This window comes from Trichechus manatus, unplaced genomic scaffold (assembly GCF_000243295.1).
Source record: "Trichechus manatus latirostris isolate Lorelei unplaced genomic scaffold, TriManLat1.0 scaffold00027, whole genome shotgun sequence".
Taxonomy (NCBI): Eukaryota; Metazoa; Chordata; class Mammalia; order Sirenia; family Trichechidae; genus Trichechus; species Trichechus manatus.
In genome coordinates, this window is record NW_004443963.1 from 6703713 (window position 1) to 6728757 (window position 25045).

General features: G+C 41.7%; 1 protein-coding gene across 1 annotated transcript in view; it reads left to right on the top strand.

The window, feature by feature from the left end:
• The first annotated feature begins 3189 nt into the window (after nt 1–3189).
• The window catches only part of CUNH12orf75 (chromosome unknown C12orf75 homolog), a 71800-nt gene continuing 49944 nt past the window's right edge, over nt 3190–25045 (top strand). The window contains exons 1-3 of the mRNA XM_023728906.1: nt 3190–3312; nt 7146–7578; nt 21297–21321. Of these exons, the coding sequence (XP_023584674.1) occupies nt 3190–3312; nt 7146–7578; nt 21297–21321 (581 nt within the window). The remainder of the gene's footprint in view (nt 3313–7145; nt 7579–21296; nt 21322–25045) is intronic.

The window sequence follows — 25045 nt, forward strand, 5'->3', positions numbered from 1 at the left end:
TTGTCATCACTACCTAAGTAGGTTCTCCACTCATGTTTTTAATCACAACTTGTTGTGTGGCTGTGACCTTTACCATATTTTCCCTCAGTTGGTGATTTTGCTTGTGTGTGTCTTTGTTTTTTTTTGTCCATGGAAGCAGCAGTCAAGAAGTCAAACAATAGCTTGCATTGGGCAGATCCACTCCAAAAGATCTCTTTAAAGTTTTAAAAAGCAAAGATGTCACTTAGATGACTAAGGTTTGCATGACCCAAGCCATAGTCTTTTCAGTCACCTCATATGCATTTGAAAGTTCGACAGTGAAAAAGGAAGACAGAAGAATTGATGCATTTGAATTGTGGTGTTGGCAAAGAATATTGACTATATTCTGAAATGTCAAAAGAACAAACAAATCAGTCTTACAAGAAATACAAACAGACTGTTCCTTAGAAGTGAGGAAGGTGAGACTTCAGCTCCTTGTGTTGGACACGTCATCAGGAAAGACCAATCACTAGGAAAAGACATCATGATTGATAAAGGGTCAGCAAAAATGAGGGAAACCCTCAATGAGATGAACTGACACAGTATCTGCAACAGTGGACTCAAACATATCAACGATAGTGAAGATGGCACAGGACCAGGCAACATTGTGTTCTGGTATAGATAGAGTCACTGTGAATTGGAGACGACTTGACAGCAAATAACAACAACAAATGTATTTATCGTTTCTGTGTCCCTCTCTGAAAGGTAAGCTCGCATAGTGGCATGGACTGGACTCTCAGATATTCCTGAGCCCCTGCTCTCATCCAAAAACTGCGAGGTGTCAGAGGAACACTGATGAGGACACATAGGCCTGGTCCCTGTCTTAATGAAGTGGATAGTCTACAGGTAAGGCAGATATTAATCTGATAATCACATACAAGCATAAAATTGCAACTGTGTCAACTGCTTAGAGGACTGTTATGGATTGAATTGTGTTCCCCTAAAATATGTGTTATAAATATAACCTCTCTACCCATGGTTATAATCCCATTTGGGAATGGGTTGTCTTTGTTATGTTAGTGAGGCAGGATTAGTGTAGGGTATATCCTGAGTCAATCTCTTTTGAGACATAAAAGAGATTAAACAAGCAATTAAAGCAGAGGTAGGAGAAGAGAGATGCCAAGCCACATGAAGACTGCCCAGGAGCAGAAACTCAAAGAGACAAGGACCTTCCTCCAGTGCTGACAAAGAGAAAAAGCCATCTCCTAGGGCCAGGACCCTGAATTTGGACTTCTAGCCTCCTAAACTGTGAGAAAATAAATTTCTGTTTGTTAAAGCCTCCCATGTGTGGTAATCCTGTTATAGCAGCACTAGATAACTAACACAAGAACTAAAAGGCTCTATAATAAGGAAGTTTAGCCTAGCCAGAGAGAAGTGAGCCTTCTCTGAAGAAGTAACACTCGAGTTAAGACTGAAGGCTAAGGAGGAATTGATCTGGAGAAGTGAGGGGAGGGAAGAGCATTGCAGGCAGAGGGAACAGCTTATACAAAGGCCTAGTGCAGAAAGCAGTACAAAGTGTACAAAGAACAGAAAGAACGTGATGCATCTGGTGCTGAGGTAGTGTAAGGAAAAGTAGGAGAGGCGGATAGAGGTCAAACCAAGCAGGGCCTTTGTCTTAGTTTCCTAGTGCTGCTGTAACAGAAATGCCACAAGTGGGTACCTTTAATGAACAGAAATTTATTTTCTCACATTTTAGGAGGCTAGAAGGCCAAATTCAGGGTGCTGGCTCTAGGGAAAGGCTCTCTGTTCACTCTGGGGGAAAATCCTTGTTTTAGCTTCTCTAGTGTTTTTCTCGGAGTTCCTTGGTGATCTCCATGTCAACTCTGTCTTTCCCCCAGTTTTGCTTGCTTCTCTGTACCTAACCTGTTCTTTTTAGATCTCAAAATGAGTTTAAGACACACTCTACACTGATATGGCTTCATTAACATAACAAAGACGACCCTATTCCCAGATGGGATTACATCCACAGGTATAGGGGTTAGGATTCCAACACACATTTTAGGGGGACATATATATAGGCCTAGTTAAGGAATTTTGTTTTTCCATAAGAGCACTTGGAAACTATGGAAGATTCTAATGAAAATGGGAAGGGGTGATTTTAACAGACTTGCATTCTGAAGTCACTCTTTAGTTCAAGGAAAGGGAAGGGCCACCCGCCTTGGTGCCTGCCCACCATCTTCCTGTGCAGCTCTTTCCCTTCCTCACTGTTGGTCCATGTAGTCTGGATGGAGTGCTGGGTGGAGCAGGCCTGCCAATCAAATTCCACTTCCCTTGTCCTCAATGATTGGTTCACGGATGGGCATGTGATAGCAAGCAGGCCCATTCAGAGTGACTATCAGGAGCTACCAGAAAAGATGCATGGTCTTGCTCGTTGGCCTTCAGTTTGAGAACACGTTGCTGTAATTGTCTTGCTACTATGATATGGAGATCTTCATGGTACCAGGGGCCACAAAGTAGGACCTGAGAGTGAAGCAGAGCTGAACGATGGAGCGAAACTGAGCCCTGATGACTGAGTACCTCCTTAAAGCACAATTGAAGCCATCCTTCCTGATGTACTTTTCAGTTACATGACCAATACATACTGTTTTGCTTATACCAAATTTCACCCTAAGTGTGAGGGGGTCTTTGGGCAGTAGGGGAGCATAGAAGCATCCTCCATCTGGGCTTGCCCATCTGCTCGATTAGGACTGTGGAAGAGACTGGGGATTCCTGTTCCAACTACTCCTGCTGAGCAGAGAGGGCACCACAGGAGGAGCAGGCGGGAAATGGCCTCTGGCCTGAGAAAATGTATTTTTGGGTGCCTGGTAGTCTAATCTAGTTAGGATAAACTGTGTAAATGTGCCCTTCTCTATGCTGAGAAACTGTGGATATTGCTGTCTCTTGGTAAAGTTCCTTTTGGAAGCTCTAGTCGGCTCTTGGCTGATCTGAGGGAAAAGGGAGGGAACCAGAGTGATTAGAGCAGAGGTGTAGGCACATAGCAAGGGTAACGAGTACCCAGGGGCAGTCTCTAAGTTTGCCACCCCACCTTGTCGATGAGGGTGTGGGGGTGAGGATTTGCTGCCGGCCTCATCTGGCACTCCCTTGGACTTGTGTCCGGACGCAAATGTCCCTCTCTAATCCCCCCTCTCTATGCCTCTGGATAGAGTGCCCTGGGGCTTGGGCAAGGGAGACATGATCAACACTGAGGCCAAGCTTCAGTTCCAGAGAGCTGTGCCAGGGCTCAGGGAGCTGGTCGGGAAAACCTGTGGCCAAATTCCAGGAAAAAGACGTGATTCACCTTCTCTCCTGCCTCTGGTGGGTGTCCCCTGCTAGTAGTACCTACCAACCCAGCCTCCTCAGTCAGCTCCTCTGGGCCCCCTGGCAAACTCTGTAGGTTCTCAGAGCCAAAGCTGCCTTCCAAGTCTGATGGTCATTTGAGGCCCAAAGCTCCACACCCCTCAATCTCTTATTTTCCCAAAGGAAGAATAATATGTGCAAGGGAGGAAAATAGTCAAGGAGATGACATCAGCTCCTGTCTCTCAGGATAAAAGAGGTAGTACAGTATAGGGTCACTATGAGTCGGAATCGACTCAACGGCAACTGGTTTGGATTTTTTTGGACAGTGTCATGGAAAGAGAGCTGCACAAGAAATGAGAAGCCATGGGTTTAAGTTTGCGCTCTGTTAACTAATAAAGCAACATGGAGCAAGATCCCTTTGACTCTCTGCATTTTCAAATGACTGCATTGGATTCAATATTCTTAAGTCAAATATTATACCTGTTGTATAATAATACATAACTGCCTCTGCAAATTACTCAGCAAATGAACTCTCAAATTTTGGGGAAATCACTTGCTGTTTAACTCATGATGGGAGGCAGAGCTCCTCTGCCCCCACTCAACTGACCCCGTATAGCATCTGACCTTGGACTTTTCCTCCTGGGACTTTAAATCTTGAGAAAGTGGCACGATGGTTAAGTGAAGGTGGGGTTGGGTTTGTGACAGCAGTGGTGGTGGGTAGAGGCTGTGGCAGGTATAGCGGCAACTACAGTGACCCTGGTGAACAGCAGCAGGACACCCTGGCCCCATTATTCCCATTATCCAGCCTCCCTTGCTTCTTGACTGGTTTGCATGTCTGGTTCCCTAGCCCTCCTATCAAGTCTGTAAATTACCCAACAGTCTTCTGGTAAATTTATTTCCTGTTTGCATTAGCCACAGTCAGTTTCTGTTGTTTGCATCCAAGCATCCTAACTGATAGGTTTATAATGGAGGAAAAATGAGTTATTAAAACCCAAATCAACTATAGAACTAACTAGTAATTTCTACCTGTTAAGACACCAAAAAACACCAAACCGAACCCGTTGCCATTGAGTCGATTCCGACTCATAGTGACCCTATAGGACAGAGTAGAACTGCCCCATAGAGTTTCCAAGGAGCGCCAGGTGGCTTTGAACTGCCGACCTTTTTTGGTTAGCAGCTGTAGCTCTTAACCACTAACCAACAGGCTGGCATAATTCATGTCACTGGGAAAATAAATGTTTATACTCTTTCTTTTCCCTAATAAGTGTGTTGGAAGAGGGGTGGGCTATCCTAATGGTGCATATGAATAGATATAGAGCATCTATATTGTCAGACAGTGTTTCCTTCTCGTCTTTCCCAAAGCAGTGTCAGCAAACTTGTTCTATAAAGGGCCAGCCATACTGTCTCTGTTGCAACTACTCAAGTCTTGTTTAAACTTTTGAGTGGGGTTTTCTGTTATGTGTAGCTGATAGCATCGTGATACAAATGTGAGATGGATATAATTACAGAAAGATATATTACTAAAATTGATCCAAGAAGAATTGAAAACCAGAATAAACCAAAACCCATTAAAGACATTGAATTTCAGATGCAATGATGAGTTTTATAAATGAATTTTACCAAGCTTTTATGGAATACCTAACTCCTATTTCATACAAACTGTTCTATAGAATAGAACAATAAAAAAAGATACACAACTCGTTTTATGAGGCTAATGTAACCTTGATAGAAAAACTAAAATAAGGTAGAACAAGAAAGATGAGTCATAAATTAAAGGAGATCACTGTACTTGCTAGGATTCTTTCAGTTCAAGTGAGAGAAAAGCCTAAGCAAAAGAATAATAGCTGCCATTTCTCAAGCACTTATTATGTGCCAGGCACTGTTCTAAATGCTGTAAATGGATCAATTCATTTAATCCTCACAACAACCCTAGGAGGTAGGTACTGTTAGTATCCTTATTTCACAGAGAGTGAAACTGTGGCACAGAGAAATGACATAATTTGCACACAGTGAGCAAGTGGTAGAAGCAGGCTATCTGCCTCCAGGGCTCTCACACAAACTCTTACCACTATGCTGTGCTGTCTCAAGACAAGTTATTAGTTCATATAAATGGAAAGCTGAGGGGTAGGACTGACCTCTGCTGCAGCTGACTATAGGGACTCAAATGATGTGACCAGGACTCACGCCTCTTGTTTCTTGTTTGGTTTTGCTCTTCTTGACAATGGTTCTATTCTCAGATAGGTTCTCCACTGGTGATTGCAAGATGGCTGCTGCAGCACCAGGTCTCACATCCACGTTCTTTCAGCTTCAGCTGCAGCTGAGAAGAGAGTAAAAAGTAGCACGTGTCTGAAATAACAACGTACAAAGGTGGAGTGTCCAGGAGAGGACTTGACAAATAGCTAATCAATAAATGCTGGCTATTGTTTTTATTACCAAAGAATCTCCTGGCCTTAATGACCAGGGTAAAGTCTTATATGTCAATAGGAAAAAGAGGAAATGAAAACTAAAACTCAGGCTGCCAAACTTTTTGTGAGGGGTCCATTATGGTAAAAATAAAAACAAAACAAAACTTATGAAAATCGAGGCAAGGTTTCCTACAGTTGAACTGTGAGAAAGTGAGAAAGCCTACAAACATCTTTTCTATCCAAAAGTAGTCATAGCTTAAAAATGATATACTGTACACAGCTGCAGATTTCCCGTAGCTCTATGTTCTCCTGCCTCTTGCTTTCTTGTCAGTTCACTTTCCGCCACACCCCTCTTCTCTCTCCTTCACGCCCAGTCGGTTCTTGTTTGAAGAATGAAAACTGCAGCTAAGTGGTATGATTTTAACTGACACAGAGAAAAAAGTTAGAATTGACTAGTCATGTTCGACAGTCCACCAGCATCCTGCTCTGGTTCAAGTTTTTCTCTAGACACAACTGTATGGTTTTAGGAAAGTCTTTTAGTTAACTGCTACCCCAGCATCCTCGGTGCTCCCATAGCACCTGGTATTCCTCTGTTAGTGTTCCTGTATTGTAATTCATTTGTTTATAATCTGTCTGCCTGGTTAGACTATCTCCCACATGTTTGTATCCCGGCACAGGCTAGGTTCTCTATAAATATTAAATGAATTTAAGATGGAGATTTAATTCCTGGCTTGAATTCACAACACAAAACGTTTATTGAGTCTGTACTATGAGCCAGGAAAACACTATGGTAAATCAGATAGTTCCTGCCTTCAAGGAATTTGTATTTACTTCTAGTACATTTAATAATAATAAAATTAGTAGCAGGCATTTATTGAGGATCAGGCATTGTTAGATGCTTTATATGCCCTGAATTGTTATTGCCATTTTGTAGATGAAATAACTAATATACTAGCAGGTTAAGTAACTTCCCTAAAGTCACACAGCTATCAAGTGGCCCACCAGGGATTGTAAACCCAAACAGACTAATAACTCCGATAACACTCGCCCAACTAATAGTTTGGAAAATTCACAGCTCCGTAATCAAATTCAGGTTATAGAAATCGGGACAGATACTTATTTTAGAAGTGGAGTGGGTTAATATGACCAACTCGGTAAACAACCTGCGTTCTTTACTGGCCAATGCGGAGCAGGGAGGGGAGGAAAGCTGCAACAGTTTCTACTAAAACAAATGAGTTTCGGTCTTGGTTTCAGACCTGAGCATCATTCAGTCGGTAACATTTATTGGGTGCCACCGTGTGCAAAACAGGTGCTCCCTGCCACTTCCTTTCCTCCCCACATCCTGGGCGGGAGGGGAAGTGGGGAAAGAAAGGAAAAGAAAGAGGGTGTGGAGGGTGGGCAGGTGGGTATCCTGTGACCCTTTGCCTCACTCCGCCGTTCTCGTAGGCTACGCCGCTGAGCCTCGCCATTGCCCCCAAACCCACTTTAAACTCCCGCTCCCTCTTAACAACGACCAATGGCTGGCCGAGGAGCCCGCAGGAGACTGCAGATTGGCTGGCGCTGGGGTTGCCGAGGCTACGGGGGGGTCCGGCGGGGTCCCCGAGAGGGGCGGGGCCGAGGGATGCCGGGTGGTTTCCGCCAGGGTACTCAGGTCGTTCGCCGCGCCCCGGTCCGCGCCCCACGGCGGTGGGAGAGGACGGCTCGCTCGCCCCACGGTCCCGCGCGCCCCCTGCCGGCCTCTGGCTCCCGGCGCGCCCGCCCTCCGTCTCCGTTTCCGCCCCCAGGACCTGCCGCGGAGAGCTCACGAGCGCGGCTTCCCCCGCTAGCCGCGCGATGGGCTGCGGGAACTCCACCGCCACCAGCGCGGGCGCGGGCCGAGGTGAGACGCCGCGGGCAAGGGGCGCGGGTACCGCTGCATGGGTCGGGGGAGGGGTCTGCAGTCGGCTCCTGCGGGAGAGGCCACGGGAGAAAGAAGGGTTGCGAGGACCTGCGAGGGGCGAGTGTGCAGCCCCTTCCCTCCGTGCCCGTTATCGGGACGCGAGCAGACGTCCGGTTTCTGGAAAGCCCGAAAGTATGGCATCTTCTCCACGCGGGGGCGGGCACGCCTGCACGAGGTGAGCCTACAGGGCGCTCCTGCGGAGCGAGCGCGGGGAGGACGCCGTCGGCGGGGCTCCCCTGCCTCGGAGAGGGCTCCGGATCCTTTAGGGGGAGAGGATGCCTCTTGGTGGCTCCCTGGTCGTTCCCTGCCCTTGCACACTCGCTCCTCCGGGGCTCTTCCCCAGCCGCTCTAAAACTGTGATGCTGCAGCTGGAAAAGTGCAGCTGGGCAATTCAATTCAGGACTTTTTTGATGGTGGTGGGGGTGAGGGTGAGGGTGGGGTTGAGGGGAACTGCAAATAGGGCTCCAGAAATGTATCTCAGTCTGTCTTGCTGCCTAAGACTGGCTGGGCTGCCTTTAGAATTTCTCTGAGAAGCTGCAGTGTTAGGATGCTTAAGGTATGTGTGACAGAGCTTTATTATTAGCAGTGGTCTGTTAATATATTTTTCATTTAAAAAAATACTGAAACTTTTTTTTTTTTTTAATAACACTTCGTTTTGTTGACTGGCAGGCGAAATCATCTAGATTCACTGGGCCAGCCAGTCTTTGTATCAAGTGACTTACTGTAAATCTCATTCCCTTCGTTTAACTGAGCTAGTGTTTCCTGATTTAAGCAAGTGTGAATCTGTTTTGAGTAATATCTTGTGACCTATTTTACTGTCCTTTTGGATAAAGAGCTCCTATCGCCTCCAATCGAAATCAATCAGATGCCACATCATATCCCAGCCAGCAAGTGCAAACAGCAGTCTGATGCTGCAGTATTTCCTAGGCAGGTGTGGGCACCCTGCCAGTGACTTTGTGACCTTGGGCCTGTCACTTCTCCTAAGGCAGACCTCCATAGAAGACGTAGTTTTAAACGCAAGCCTTATTTATTGATTGATGTTTACATAATGATATTGGATGTGGAGATCTGCTCAGTTAATTGGCGAAGTTTGTTCTTCCTCCTCCTTGGCTGTCAGTGACAGCCCATATGGGATATTCCCTTATAGAGGTAGGGGCTGAAATACGTGGGATTCTAGTCTTAGAGATATGAATGAGCCCAGGTAATGATTTATTGAAAAATTTCTCTCTAACCTTTACCTATCTTGAATTTAAGTCCGGCCTTGTGATATGCAGAGACCCACTGGGGGAAAAAATCTTTTGGATTCACGTAACAGTGAGGCAGGATACCTCAGTTAGTGTCTTGTGCTAATGAGGGCAAGGATAGGATTCAAACCTGAGAATGGCCAGACAGCTCTGCTTGGAAACCTGGACCAGTTTCAAGGCCACACCCCATAACAGCAAATTGTGTCTGCCAGTCTTCCATGCTTGTGGCTCTAGGCAATTCACTGCATGTACACTCAGCTTTTAAAGAGGTTAAGAACAATTATCTGCGTTACACAATTTTGTAGGAAGGATTTGTAACAGATTTCCTTTAAAGTGGATCTAGTTTAGTGCATTTACATTTTTACTTAATAACTAACTGTCAGGTTTGGGAATAGAGGAGGAGTACCATTGTCCCTAGGTGGCATAAATAGTTGAGTGCTTGGCTACTAACCGAGAGGTTGGTGGTTCATATCCATCCAGAGGTGCCTTGGAAGAAAGGCCTGTCGATCTCCTTCTGAAAGATCACAACCATTGAAAACCCTGCAGAGGGTCATTCTACTCTGCACGTGCAGGGCCACCGTGAGTCAGAATCGATTCGATGGCAACTGGTTGTTTTTCTTGTTGTTGTTGGGTGCCGTCAAGTTGATTTTCGACTCATAGTGACCCCATAGGACACAGTAATATTGCCCCACAGGGTTTTCTAGGCTAATCTTTATGGAAGCAGATCGCCACGTCTTTCTCCCATGGAGTGGATGGGTGGGTTCAAACCATTAACCTTTTGGTTAGCAACCAAGTGCTTAACTGTCGTGCCACCAGGGCTTCTTCTTTGGCTTCCCATTGATAAATGAAAATCAGAATGGTGCTGAGATAGCTCTGAAATGCTAATTAAGAGAAGGGAAAATATGGTTCTCTTTACAAACGTTTGGTTGACTTTTTCTTTTTTCAGGAGCACATCCCTTATTACATAAAGGGAGGTATAGTTATACTGAAAAAACAACTCACAGTGCCTGTTCTTTTCATGAGTAGTCTTTTGTTTATGAAGGATTGCACATAAAAGAGCATGTTGTTCTCTCCTCTAGCTTGCTGTTTGCTAAAAATCACTTTATGTTCAGAGAAGAGCAAGATAGTGAGTGCAGACTGTAAGACACTGAGGAGAACACATGAGCAGGGAGTTATTGCATCACCTCTTTGATAGATCTGCCCTTGTCTTTAGAAGTCACGCTCCAAACATTTCACTGCTATTGAGTCCAGCTGGCTGGCTTTGGACTTTGGTCATTGTAGTTTTGAAAATTTCTATCAGCTGGTGGTAGGAATTTAGTTTTAGAAAGGAAATGTGTCAGGATGAGAGATGGATGTAAGGTTAAGAAAAATAAACCACAATGCAGAGGTACTTAAATTTCTTTTGATTGTGAGCTTTGTCATCAGCATCAAATATGGTATTGACTAAGTTGCAAGCTTGTGGTATTGTACCCAAGGCAATATGAAATGTGTTAAATGTCCTAGTTCGAATCCACAGCTGCTCCTTGGAAACAGTATGGGGCAGTTCTCTTCTGTCCTGTAGGATTGCTATGAGTTGGAATCGACTCCACAGCAATGGATTTGGTTTCAGTGGGTTTGGTCCTTAGGTACTTACATTGCACAACTTCTTAGATGTCTGAAAATATCCCAGGTGCCATACAATTTAATAGCCATGGTTAAGCTTTTCAGCAAAAAAGAGAGATAGTGGGAAGGGTGCTGACTGTAAAGCCTGGAGAACTGGGCTTCAGCTTGGCTTTCGCACCTGTGTTGGTTGTGTTACTTTGGGCAGTTAGTTCATTTTACTTTTTTGAGCTTCAGTTGCTTCATCTATCCGATGGGGATAATTGGATGTACCCAATTTTGTAGGATTTATATGAAGCTCAAAATTAGATAATGTGTGAAAGTACTCTATAAACTCGTAATTATTATATAGGAGTAAAATATTACTACGTGGAAGGTGAATGATTTTCCCTGAATATTTTTCTGTAAGAACATGGTGAATCTACTTTCAAAGGAAGCATTAGCACATTATTATCATGTCCCCAGATCTGAAATTTCTGTTATAAGTCCTGTTTAACTCCCTAAGTAATTCAGGTAAAACCTGATAATTGTTTCCCTTTTCCGTGAACTATCTGGACAACTGCCTTTCTTGGCTTTTGTCTGGTGAACTTGGTTAATATGACAAATTGATATGCAGTAATGTGTTTTAGTAAATTTGATTCCATGTGCCCAATTTAGGAGAAACTGGTATGGAGTAAAATGGTCAAATGTCTGTAAGGAACAGTGAGACAGATCAGCTCCTTGATAATTCAGGATAGATTTGCCCCTCCAGGAGATTTCTAACCGTAAGCTCAGACACGGTCCACCACTATGTGCAGAGCACTGTATTAGGAACTTGTGGGGCAAGGGTAGGGACAGGGCCAGTAATCCATAATTATGGACTGAAATCAAGCTTTCTTGCTCTTGAGAACAATGGCAAAACCATCTATAATAGAATACACATTGAACATCCAAGTGCCCAGGAGATGTTGAATAATACGGTTTAATAAGAGAAGACTTTCTGGAGGAGTTGGGCCATCAGTTTAGATGGGATCATGAGAGCCATTTCGATTACATGAGAGCCCTGCATTTTAATATTTTCATGGGATCACTTTTTTCAATGTAGGAATTTGATTTTTCCCTACCTTAAATTGGGGGGTAGTGGGGGCTTCATGTATTTTCCATTTTGTGAAGATTCAGCACATTTTTCCTGTTTAGTCTGCAGTCTAGACCCTATGCTATAGAAGAGCCATCAGGATTAAATGGCCCTTTTAAAGTGTCACATTTACTCTAAGGCAGGGAGCTTTTGCTGTCTCTCTCCCTTTTTCTCTCTCTTAGCAATCAGATTCTCTATTCCCTTGAACGTATTCTCTAACTAGGCATAAAACCTGAAACCCGTTGCTGTTGATTCCAACTCATAGTGACCCTATAGGACAAAGTAAATCTGCCCCAGAGGGTTTCCAAGACTGTAAATATTTAAGGAAGCAGACTGTCACATCTTTCTCCCACAGAGTGGCTGGTGGGTTCGAACAGCTGACCTTTCAGTTGGCAGCAGAATGCTTAACCACTGAGCCACCAGAGCTTCTCTAACGAGGCATAGAAATGCACAACCCTGCATTTTGAACTAATGATGTACAACAGTTCAGTCATTCCCTTTAAATGAGTTTTGGTAATGTAAACCAGAAAATCCCTTTGTATGTAAACCAGAGGATTCCTTAAAAGTTTGGATGTTTCCAAGTATCTGCAATAGCCAATTTCAATGCAGGCTAAGGCTGTAGAAGTTAATTTGCAGCAGCATAGGTATTTAAGAAGTGTTCATGCATATTTGTTTGACTTGGTTAGCTATAGTTTTTCTGCCAGGGATATATAATTAGCAATTGTCTGATCATAACTTTGTTGTCAGAATGTTTCTATAATTGTTCTTCTGCTGTTGATATAACAGTAAACTGAGGAGGAGTTTAATAATTATTTATCCTATTTTATTAGTATACCAGGGGAGTTAATATAATCCTTTTGGGCCCAATTATTTAGATTAGTTATCTCCTCAGCCTCAAGTAGCTAGATAATCGCATTCTCTTCTTCTGTTGTAACTGTGTAGGTCCAGTTTTAATTTACATCTATAAATGGTTTGGTAGTACTGAAATGCGGTGACTGCGCTTAGCATTAGTTCAGGCTATGTGGAGGAAATAATGTAAAATTTTGTTTATGTTTCCAGTGAAGTCAGTTACATCTTGTGCTACTTCACCCTTGGCTCACGTAGACCCCAGCCCCACCATCCTTTATTCTTCAAACATGCTGAACTTAACTCCTGCTGTTTTCTCGCTATTTGGAACACTTTTTACTGCCTTTTTTCTTGGCCGGCTCCTTGTCATTCAGGTCTCAGCTTAAATGTGTCTTCCTCAGAGCAGCCCTCCCTGAACATCCATTCTAAAGTAGCCCTCCAGTCACTCTGTCACATCACCATTTTAATTCTCTGCGGAGCTGATATTTTCTTGGTTTATTGTTGTTTTTGCTCCCCCTTCCCTAAAATATAGGCCTGATCTGTCTTGTTAATGACTGTACCCTCAGTGCCTAGACCAACATCCAAAATTTTAATGAATTTTTGTTTTGTTTTGTTTTCAAAAAACATTTGTTGAGTGAATGTTGAATGTGAGTGTATCTGGGAAACAAAGAAGCTGTATAATTAAATTCTGAATTGTGCGGTACACTGTGGTTAATGTAGCAATTGAAGGAAGGAAATAAAACCTCAAGTAGTCTGGGAAGCCTGCCTGGGAGAAATGTGACTTGATTTTGGCTTTGAAGGATAGGTGAGATTTGGGCCAGCAGACAATAGAAGGGAGGGCATTTTCGGTGCTGTATGAAGCCAGAGGGATGGAAATGGGCGCGTTGCATTTCAGGGCAGAAAGAAGTCTGGCCTGACTGGTTTTAGTAGGTCATGTGGGTAACAGAGTGATGGGGAGTACAACTGGTGTAGGATGGAGGGGTGAGGAGTGGAGAGGCAGTAAAGCCTCAGAGTTGATAGTGAGGGCTCTAGAGACAAGAGGCCCAAGTTTGAATCCTACTTCTCTTGTTTATTAGCTGTTTGACCCTGGACAACTTGTTTAATCTGTCTGTACCTCAGTTTCCTCAACTGTAGAATGGGGGAGTAATAAGAACTCAGGTTAAATGAGTTAATATACATAAAGTGCTTAGAATAGTGCATCATATATTGCAAGTACTCAGTATACTATTATTAACATAGAGTGCCTTGAAATGCAGGGAAAGACTCGTCAGTTGATGTAGAAGGAAAAAATGAGCCGTTGAAGGCATGTACATATACTTACCTACCTACCTGTTGCCCTTGAGTCAATTCCGACTCATAGCCACCTTCTAGGACAGTAGAACTGCCCCATAGGGTTTCCAAGGCTGTAAATCTTTACAGAAGCAGACTGCCACATCTTTCTCCCGTGGAGCAGCTGGTGAGTTTGAACCGTTGATCTTTTGGTTAGCAGCTGAGTACTTAACTACTGTGCGTAAAGAAGTGGCATAATTTAAAGCTGAGGTCTGGAGTTAGTGAAGTCATAAGGGCCTGGACCAAGGCCATGGGGAATCTTGCTGTGGAGGCCTTGATGCCAGAGACACGTAGAAGACTGTGGGACCTGAGGATGGGCTGCATGTGAAGTGTGGAGGAGGAGGGAGAAGTAAAAAAATGACTAAACCTGTTAAAGCCCAAGTCGCTGGGAGGACACTGCTGCTAACTGTAAAGGTTACGTAGGAAGGGCAGGTGAGCAGTTTACTTTTGGGTGTGCTGCGTTTATGTGATGGTGAGGGAAGAGGGTTGGGGCGCTGCACCAGGGTTCAGGCAGTTACCAGTGGTGCCACGGGATCAGGAAGTTCAGCTCATTGTGCACTTGTTCCAGCTTCCCAGAACTGACATTTTTTGTTTATTGTCCCTTTTGCTCCACCTCCCCCAATGCGTAGGCCTCCTCATCTTCTAGACCAACATCCAAGCTTTTAATGTTTTCTTTTAGTGTCTCAGAAAACATTTGTGAATGGTTTGTAAAGGCGGCCTCAGTGAATTATCCAGTTTTGCCAAAAGCCACTTTTAGCTCAATATAGACACGGCCTAAATCATAGTAAAACCAAAAAATCAACTTGTTGCTGTTGAGTTGTTTTCGACTCATGGCGACCCCATGTGTTACAGAGTAGAACTATGCTCTATAGGGTTTTCTTGGCTGTAATCTTTATGGAAGCAGAATGCCTGATCTTTTTCCCTGGGTGCCGCTGGATAGGTTCAAACTGCCAACCTTTAGGTTAGTAGCCAATCGCAAACTGCTTGAGCCATCCCACCCACTGCTGTCAAGTCGATTCTGACTCATAGTGACCCTATAGGACCCTATAGGACAGAGCAGAACACCCCATAGGTTTTCTAAGGAGTGGCTGGTGGGTTTGAACTGCTGACCTTTTGGTTAGCAGCCAAACTCTTTAACCACTGCGCCACCAAACCCAAATCTGTTGCCGTTCAGTCGATTCTGACTCATAGAAACCCTATAGGACAGAGTAGAACTGCCCCATAGCGTTTCCAAGGAGCTCCTGGTGGATTCGAACTGCCAACCTTTTGGTTAGCAGCTGTAGCACTTAACCACTATGCCACCAGGGTTTCCACTGCGCCACCAGGGATTCCTAAATTACACTAAAGGAGCTAAATGTCAGTGTTTTGCCTTGTGTCTATGCTTCCTATATGGCTACCTTTATTTATTAATTTTTACTTAATTAAAGTGTAGCTACTCAGCAAGGACAACCTGTAAACAGAGATTTTCAGTAAGAGCTTCTATAGTCATTAACATAATTTTCTGTTTCTAGGACACATTGATCTGAACTTTTTTCTCCATTGTTTGAAAAATGATTTATGAATCTGTATCTTTTATTGGATTGAAAAATAAACATTGCTTAGATAAACTAACGGGCTGTTCTACTTCTTCTGGCCAAACTGAGACTATGACATAGTTTTAGAACTATTATGAGTCAGAGGAACCATAACAAGCTGTCAGAATTGAAGAGAATCTTGTTTATTTTTCTGTAGTTATATTTATATAGCTCTCAGAGGAACTTTTTCTTTTATTAAACAAATAAACAGTAAAACATGCCTGCATGTTTTTATTATTTCTCCGTAAGAGCCATAATCACTAATGTTTGTAATCATTTATGCTGAAAGAAGAGTGACATGTAAATTTTCAGTATTTTTTAGAAATTCTTCATGTACCTAATTTTATTTTTAAGGGGTGTGTGTGTGTGTGTGTGTGTGTGTGTGTGTAAATTACCACCACTCAGTTTGAAGAATGAAATATGATTTAATATATGATATAGTAGATTTACCTGTGAATCTTTACACTAAATTACATAGACTCAATAAATTATATAGAGTACAGTGATAAAAGACTAGTTTGTCAGTTGTGAAAATGTATGTGACTTCCTCTCTCTTTCAAAAGAGAGAAATATTTTCTTAATATTATCATTTGGTGTCTTAGGCTGGGTTCTCTAGAGGAGCAAAACCAGTGATGCACATATATATGTATATGTATATGTGTGTATATATATATACACACATATATTTGTCTCAAGGAAATGGCTCATGAAGTTGTGGATGCTGACAAGTCCCAAATCCATGAGTCAGGCAATAGGCTGGAGGCTTCTCCTGGCTCATGTGGCTGTAGGGGCTGACGAACCCCAAATTGACAAGTCAAGTGGAAGGCTGCTGGCTCATGAAGTTGCAGGAGCTGGCGAATCCCAAGCTCTGCATGTCAGGTGGCAGGCTGCTGGCTCACATCCCAAGAACCAGAGTTCAGAGGATGATGAGTCAGATGCAGGATCCAGAGAGGGTGAGCTTTGCCAGAAGATCCACATGTATTGGATACGGGCCACACGCCCAAGGAGACTAGCTTGTAATGGATTGGCTTTTAACTGATTGGCTTTCAACTGATCGGCCTTTCAGCATACTGGCTGCTCACATCACATCACATCACACAATGGAGAATGATTATATAATATCTGCCAAACCACTGAGAACCATGACCTAGCCCAGTTGACGCATAATCTTAACCATCACACTTGGTATGGTTAAGAAACACATCAATAAATATATGAATCTGTACAGTACTGAGGACATACTAGGCAATAAAACTCTTCTTGTTAACTTAGAATACAGACCAGTTAGATCACAAAGGAACATCTGTGTATAGGAACTAAGATGTTACGTATATATATCTACTTAAAATTACTGAAATGATGCAGTATGTAGCAGCTGGCTTGCTTTATCATTCCCTAGGAGTAAAAATTTGTGTTTTTGAAATGTGTGATATGCTATATTAAATTTTCCCCAAATATTAATTTTTCTGTATATTTCTTTTTCAGAAGAGAATTTCTTTTTTTGTGGGGGAGAGTGTAAGAGTAAGAATGTGTAATGGATTGAATGGTAGCCCCCTAAAAATATATCCACATCTTAATCTGCAGAATGTGTGAATGTTATCTTATTTGGAGAAAGGGTCTTTGCAGACGCTGAGTATTTTGGGATGAAGAGATCATCCTGAATTATCTGGATGGGCCCTAAATCCAATAGCAAGTATACTCTATAAGAGAAGAGAAGACAGATACAGAGAAGACAATGTGAAGATGGAGGCATAGCGGGGAGTTAATGTAGCCACAAGCGAAGGAACGCCTGCTGCTTCCAGAGCTAGGAAGGCATAGAATGGATTCTCTCCTAGTTGATGCCTTTATTTCAGACTTCTGCCCTCTAGAACTGTGAGAGCATGTATTTCTGCTGTTTTAAGCCACTCAGTTTGTGGTAGTTTGTTACAGCAGCCACAGAAAATTAACATAGAAAAGTTTTTCTGTGGTTATTTGGGAATGGGCCAAAATTCAGATATAAGAAAATACTTAAAAAACTCTACATGTGGAGTGTGAATTATTTGTTGAAGTAGATGCAACACAGTTTAATCTCAGCGTGATTCATAAAGCACTTCAAGGTGTTCAGACCCTCATTTCATATTAGGACACCAACTTTTTATTTAAAACATAAAGAATATCAGATTATTTAAGATACTGAATATTCCAGTAAATTGGAGTTTGCTATGCATTTTTAAGTAATTGAGACTTTTAACTTTGGGACTCAAAAGTAGAATATTAGAGTCTTTCAAAATGTATAAAGTAAAAGGCATCCACCATAATGGTTAAATGAAGTGATGTTGCAAACAGCCAACAGTGCTTAACTGTTAAGGAAACAGTTGCTTTCAGAAGGAAATGTTCTTACATACCCTAACCATTTACAACTACTTTTTGTCAGTGGAACAGCATATAAACCTTTTTTTTTTTAAAAGCAAACTTCCCCCTACCCTGTTTTTAAGGAACATATTTAAAATTACGATTATTATTCATGCAGTTTTGGAAAGTAACTTTCAAAGTTTTGGCCCACAAAAATTCTGGTGGCCCATATATTTCATAATGATTTTATTCCACAAGAATCATCGTTACCGTCACTGCGTCTCTATTTCTCGTAAGTCTATTGTATTAATGCACCAAGGCTATGTTTAAACAGTAAAGAGCCAGTTTGGCAGGAAGTGAAGTGGTATTAAAGGGATGAATGCTGTATCCCTGGGGTCTAGAAAGAAGTAGATAAACACCGCCATCAATATTTGTTTAATAAATGATAAATCACATTAACTACAAACACAGTTTAAAGCAAATGGGATTGTTCCACTATCTAAATAGTTTTAGTCAAAGTATCTTTTGCATAAATTATCTAGATTACAGATCTCTATCTGATTAATTATAATCAGTATAGGTGAGGGGTGATTAAAATGTGGCTATGAATATAATAATGATTTTTCTTCTATTTCTGATAATTTTATGATTTTTCTACTTTGCAGACCAAATAAAGACATATTTCACATTTTACACTCCTAGATACTCTGATAGTTTTTGCCGAGGGTTTCCAACAATTAAAATTTTTTTTGTTACTTTGGAAAGTTGTGTGTTGGAGGGTCATATTCACCCTGTCCTTGTCATAAGTTTATCATCGACTACCATGTTACCTTGCTTTTAAGATGCATATTTTCTTCCCTTTTTTAAGATGGAGTACATTTTGCAATCATATACATTGTGTTTAGTGTAGTGTTTCTGAGGTCTTCACCCTGCCCTCATCATTACACTTATTAAATAGATGGTGCCATTTACACTGAAGGGCATTTTTGAGGAAATGATTTATTGCCTTCCTTTCGGAAGGTAACACCACGCATCTCACTTGGGCCTGCTCAGGTGTTAAATGGTGAGGCCTGCAGGCCCTGACTATGCCCTATCACTTGATGCAATCAAGGTGAAGTACATGGGGGGGTCCTGATGGCTAATTAAAATAAGTACTGATTGGACAACACATTGTCATTTATTGTTGTGTGTGGTCATCTCAGCTGCCTTTGTAGGCTCAGTGGATCCTTATTTATTAGAAACTGAAGCAAAGTGGTTTAGTGACCAGTAGACAAATATTGGAGCAGAGACTTGCATTGGGGTCTGCTGCCTTTCAATGTCTTGCTCCTCTTCCCCCACCACCCTGCTGCATCCCTGATATGTGGTGGTGATGGCTTCTGTCCATCCCGCTCTCCCCGTGGATTGCACCAATGGCCCCTCATCTCAGAATGCTGCGGACTCACGTCCACATCATGATCGCCATTTTCTTCTCTGTGTAAATGTTTACACCTCTCGCTCCCCTGTCCCCTGACCACAACACAAACCAAAACATTCCTTACTCTTTTTTAGGAAAATAAGAAAATCAGGATATTAGATTCTAGACTTTCTCCTAGATTTTCATGCTTGTTTTGACTGTGAAACAAAATATTTGTTTTCATGGTTTTATGGTGTCACTAACTAATCCTCTACTTATTTTTTCCTTCAAATACTAACTACTCCACTACTGGACATTTTTCTTATGGTAAAATGAAGACAATTTTTTTAAGGATTTTTTTGGTTTTGTGACCCCAGACTCCAAAGCAGTTCTTATTTACATAATTGTAAAGATAGTTGGGAGCCCTAGTGGCACAGTGGTTAAGAGCTTAGGCTGCTAATCAAAAGGTCAGCAGTTTGAATCTACCAGCCGCTCCTTGGAAACCCTCTGGGGCAGTTCTACCCTGTCCTGTAGAGTCACTATGAGTCGGAATCCACTCATTGGCAATAGGTTTGGGTTTTTTTTTTTGTTGTTGTTTTTAGTTGTGGCACAGACATGTTACCTTTCCTTGAAGAAAGCAACTAAGTTTATTTCAAAGACAATATTCAGGTTTAAAATTAAAGGTTAAATGGTTAAAATTAAAGAGCTAAAATTAAAGGTTAAAATTGAGGTTAGAAGAATTTGAGACAGAGTTTTGATTATATTTATGATCTGTTTTTAATTTGCAATATTGCAGATCCAAAATTAACCTCACTGACATATATAGTTCTTCCATCTTTAGCAATCACTTTTCCTGCAGACTTACATATATACTTACTTTGTAGCCTATCTCTCCTATATTTTCACATCTCTGGCTTGTACAGAAATTATTTTAATTTCCATTTTCATAATTTAATCTTCACAGTATCTTGGAGGATGACACTGTTACTACCCTCATTTTACAGAAGAGGGTCCTGAGGTTGTAAGAAGTTAAGAAACTTGTCAGTGCTACTCAGCTAATAAGAGTTGGACCCAAGATCTTTGTCATCCAACTAAGTATATTGGAAGGAGGAGGTGTGGAGATGAAATTTTGTTGTGAGCAGAGAATCTGTGTTAAGTGATACGAATGGAGTCCAAAAAAGGGGTTGTTTTTGGCATGTGGGTGGAAAGCAGAAATGAGAAGTTCAGTAGCAATTAGGAGCAGAATTAGAAACGTGTGTAACTCCTTTGGAGCTAGGCTGGTGTCCTTGAGACTCCCTAATTTATTTCGAACATCTCCATTTTGTCCCATGACTTTATTTTATTTTGTGTCTAGTGCATGTTATTGTTATTAGCTGCCATTGAGTTGGCCCCCGATTCACGGTGACCCCATGGACAATGGAATAAAATGCTGCTAGTTGTGTACCATCCTGTGATAGGTTGTAGATTGGACCATTATGATCTATAAGGTTTTCATTGGCTGATTTTTTAAGTAGATTGCCAGGCTTTATTCCTAGTCTGTCCTAGTCTGGAAGCTCTGCTGATGCCTATTTAGCATCATAGCTGACACACCAGCCTCTACTGATGAACAGATGTGGCTGCATTTGAGGTGCATTGGCCGGGAATTGAACCTGGATCTCCCATATGGAAGGCAAGAATTCTACCATTGAACCAGATTAGCACATAGCGTGACTTAACGATGCCATGTAGGCACCAACTTAGTGGGTGTGTGGTTTAGAAAAGGAAATATTCCTCAAAATCTGCCTATTTCCTTATATGAAATAGGAGGAGATTGGATTAGGTGAGTGGTAGCCCTGGTGGCACAGTGGTTAAGAGCTTGGCTACTGACCAGAAGGTCAGGAGTTCAAATGTACCAGCTGCCCCTTGGCAACCGTGTGGAGCAGTTCTAGTTTGTCCTGTAGGTTCGCTATGAGTCAGAATCGACTCAATGGCAGTGGGTTTGTTTTTTGTTTTTTTAATGTCCCTTTCAGAACCAGCACCTTGTAATTGATAGGAGTTGTTAAAAATGACAGAATTCGCTTAAGACTTGAACTTTATGATTTTCTTGCTCTCCTTTTTCCTTTCTGAGATGATACTTTAAAAAGTCATGTTCTCAGCTGGTCTCTTAGAGTATTATATTGGTTGGGTATCAGGCTTAAAATCTTTGTAGCAAGACTATGATGCTAATACAGTTATTTTTTCCCCCCCAGGCCCTGCAGGAGCAGCTAAAGATGTGTAAGTACTTGATATTATGAATCTCTAAATTCTCTGAGGACGACACAGTTTTTTATGATTATGACCTTTAGATGTCTGTAGGTGTGGTTGAAAAGACATGAAAATACTTTCTGTACTGTGCATGTACCAAGATTATCATTTGGCTTATAACTAAAGTGCTATTTGAAGAAAGTTTTTATTTGTGACTTTTATTTTAGCTTCTCAGTTGACCTGACACTTTAGTTCAGAACTCTAAAAAAGTGGAAATTTTTAACTGCATTTCCATTCCAAATTGGGTAGCGATCTCTTCTAGTTTAAAGCAAGTGATTATGGGATAGTTAAGCACGTAACCCCTGTTAGTGAGCAGTGTCTTAGAGTTAGCCAGTGAGGAGAGGCTCGAGCCAAGCATTTACTAATTGTACATTGAATAGTTTTAAAGTTGATACCTGGCGATTTGAGTGATGTGTATGACCCTGCAACATAGTCAACACTGAGCTGAACTTCAGGCCATAGGACATTTAATAAAGGGGCAGTCCCCTGTGAGTGGTCTCTGGGGTTCAGGAAGCCTTTCAGTATTTCCACCATGCCCCTTCTCTGCATTTTCCTACCTTCAGCCTAGGTATAGTAAGGTCATTACAGTGGCTCACGGTTTAAGAGTGTCATGTGGTTGCCCCATGGAGGGTGGGATCAACCCCACCAACTCAAAATTTTTTGGATAATCAAGACTGATGATAGTGCACACATAACAAGAGTATATGACAAGATTTATTACTCATAATGAGGCTTTCCGGGGAGAGCAGGACAGGCTCCCAAGCTGGTCCATTTGGCTTGAGAGAAGGAAACGGAGAATAGCTTTGGTTTTTATTGTGGTTAGAGAGTGGGCCGAGATGAGGGTTCCTATGCATGGGCTGAAGTTTGTGTGGTTTAATAGTCCCTGCTGGCTCCAAGGAAAGGAGTGTCTGGGCTTTCTTGTGTCTTGCACAGATATGGGACAAAAGGCAGAGGAGGAGTGGTTGGCCTTGAAAGCTGTCACATAAAAAATAGAATCAGACTTTTTCTTAGAAAGAGGAATTCCAAGAAGATTAGAATGCGGTTGTAAAGTTTTCTGGGAATTACATATGCATTTTATATGGGATTTTAAATACAAAGGAAGCTGTATAGGTTGCTTCAAAACTCCTTGTTGCAGTGTTTGAGTTTATTACCAAAAGCTTTTAGCAACAGTGAGTTCTGTATCCTTGCCTTTCTTGTGTTACTGTAGTATCTTGTTCTCTCCCTTCCAGTTCTTTCTGTTGTTACCAGATTAATTTTTCTCAAGTACTGCCCTGCTCAAAAATGTTCAATTATTCCCCATTGCCCACTGAATTGAGCCCAGGATTCCTTGGGAAATAAGAAGGGCATTTATGTTTTAGCCTTAAGCTGTCAGACTCTGGATGAGATGGAAGGAAACACTGAAACCAGGAAGTGAGCAAAGCCAAGGACTGAGTGGGAAGCTGAAGTTCTGCTAAATGAGCCCCTTTCTGTGCCCACACTGACTCATGTTTTCTGTCTTGGTTCCTTGTCTTTGCTGTTCCCACAACCTGGAATGGCCTTTTCCCTAATTCTTGTTTTAAAAATTCTGTCTGTTCTTCAGGGCTTATATCTTATTCTTTACAACTCAGTATATAGTATCTTTCTCTTCTGAACTGTTACAGCATTTTAGACCTTTTTCGTGATACATCACATTGAACTTATAGTTATTTATAGTCTGGTCATTTCCCCTAGGGAATTGAGGGAGGTGAAATGTCTTATCCATCTTAATGTCCCCTATAGTTACTAGTATCATGCTTTGAATGTTTAAGAAACAAAAAAACAAAAACCTGTTGCCACTGAATCGATTCTGACTCATAGCGACCCTATGGGACAGAGTAGAACTGCCCCATAGGATTTCTAAGGAACAGCTGGGGGATTCGAACTGCCACCCTTTTGGTTAGCAGCTGCCTTAGTTATCTAGTGCTGCTATAACAGAAATACCACAAGTGGATGGCTTTAACAAAGAGAAATTTATTCTCTCATGGTCTAGTAGGCTACAAGTCCAAATTCAGGGTGTCAGCTCCAGGGGAAGGCTTTCTCTTCTCTGTTGACTCTGGAGGAAGGTGCTTGTCATCAATCTTCCCCTAGTCAAGGAGCTTCTCAGCACAGGGATCCTGGGTCCAAAGGATGCGGTGTTCTCCTAGTTCTTGTTTCTTGGTGGTATGAGATCTCCCTGTCCCTCTGCTCATTTCTCTCTTTTACATCTCAAAAGAGATTGGTTTAAGACACAACCTAATCTTGTAGATTGAGTCCTGCATCATTAACATAACAGCCACTAATCCCACCTCATTAACATCATAGAGGTAGGATTTACAGCACATAGGAAAATCACATCAGATGAAAAAATGGTGGACAGTCACACAATACTGGGAATCATGGCCTAGCCAAGTTGACATACATTTTTGGGGGACACAATGCAATCCATGACAATAGCCAAGCTCTTAACCACTGTGCCACCAGTGCTCTACTTTGATCATAGTGCTAAATAAATAGATGTTAAATGAATTCTATCATTTCCCTTCATGGAGAACGTAATTTCATAACTTTTTCTTAGAGTCATGGAAATTTGTAATGAAATTTAGTGATTGCCTTGTGGACATTTCATCAACAAAAAATCACCTATTCCAGGATGTGAGATGCCCTTTAATTACTTTCTAAAATCCTGAATTATCCGGATTTAAATTTTGTGTACCTATACCTTATTGTATGTCCTAAAAAAAAAAAAAAAAAGATGTAATTTTATAAAAGTGAATGACTCTTTTTAAAGTAAAGCATAGTAAATTCAGTTGGAAAAATTTAAAGGATACTAAAGTATTACCTTTCCTTGTACAAAGGTATGTTGAAGCACATTCTATTTTTTTAAAGCAGAAGTTGTAGATTTATAAATTCTGATCATAACACTAGTTAATGCCATGAATGAATGAGGAACTAAGAAATTAAGATGATTCAAATTTATGAAGGATTTTTTTTTTTTTTTAATCTAAACAGACTGATTTCAGACCGAAAGAAGTGGCCAAAATCACGTAATGGGTGCTGGAAGTAGAGAACTTCAAATACTGCAACAACCATATTATACAGTCTACATAAGAATATTTTGGGGAATAATATTTATTTTTGGAAGTCAGGAATTCGATAATTATTTCTTTAACATATATGAATAAAAAAGGTCTGCAATTTTTACTTTCTCCCCCCTTTCTTGTTTATTTGCCTGTTTTCTGTAGGCAAGAAGCCAGGATATAATCACAAATAAAATGATATTCCTGCCCTTAAGTAGGTCACTGTCTACTGGGGATCAGAATGAAATGTGATAAGTGCTAATTTTTTTTATTGTTGTAATTAAATGAAATTTACATTTCAAGTTAGTCTCCCATGAAGAATTTTTTTTTTTTTTAACATACATGGTTATGAGACCCCAACCGGTCACCCCATTCTGTGACAGCACACTCCTCCCCTCTGCCCCTGATTCCCCATGAACATTCAATCAGCTCCTAACTCTCTCTGCCTTCCCATCTCACCTCTGGACAGAAGCCCCTGCTTTGTTCTCTTGTATCTGCTTGACTAACAGGCACATTCTTCACAAGTATCACTTTATGTCCCACAGTCCAGTCCAATCCCTGTCTGAAGAGTTGGCCTCGGAAATTGTTTTAGTTCTGGGGTGATAGACCAGGGGCCATGC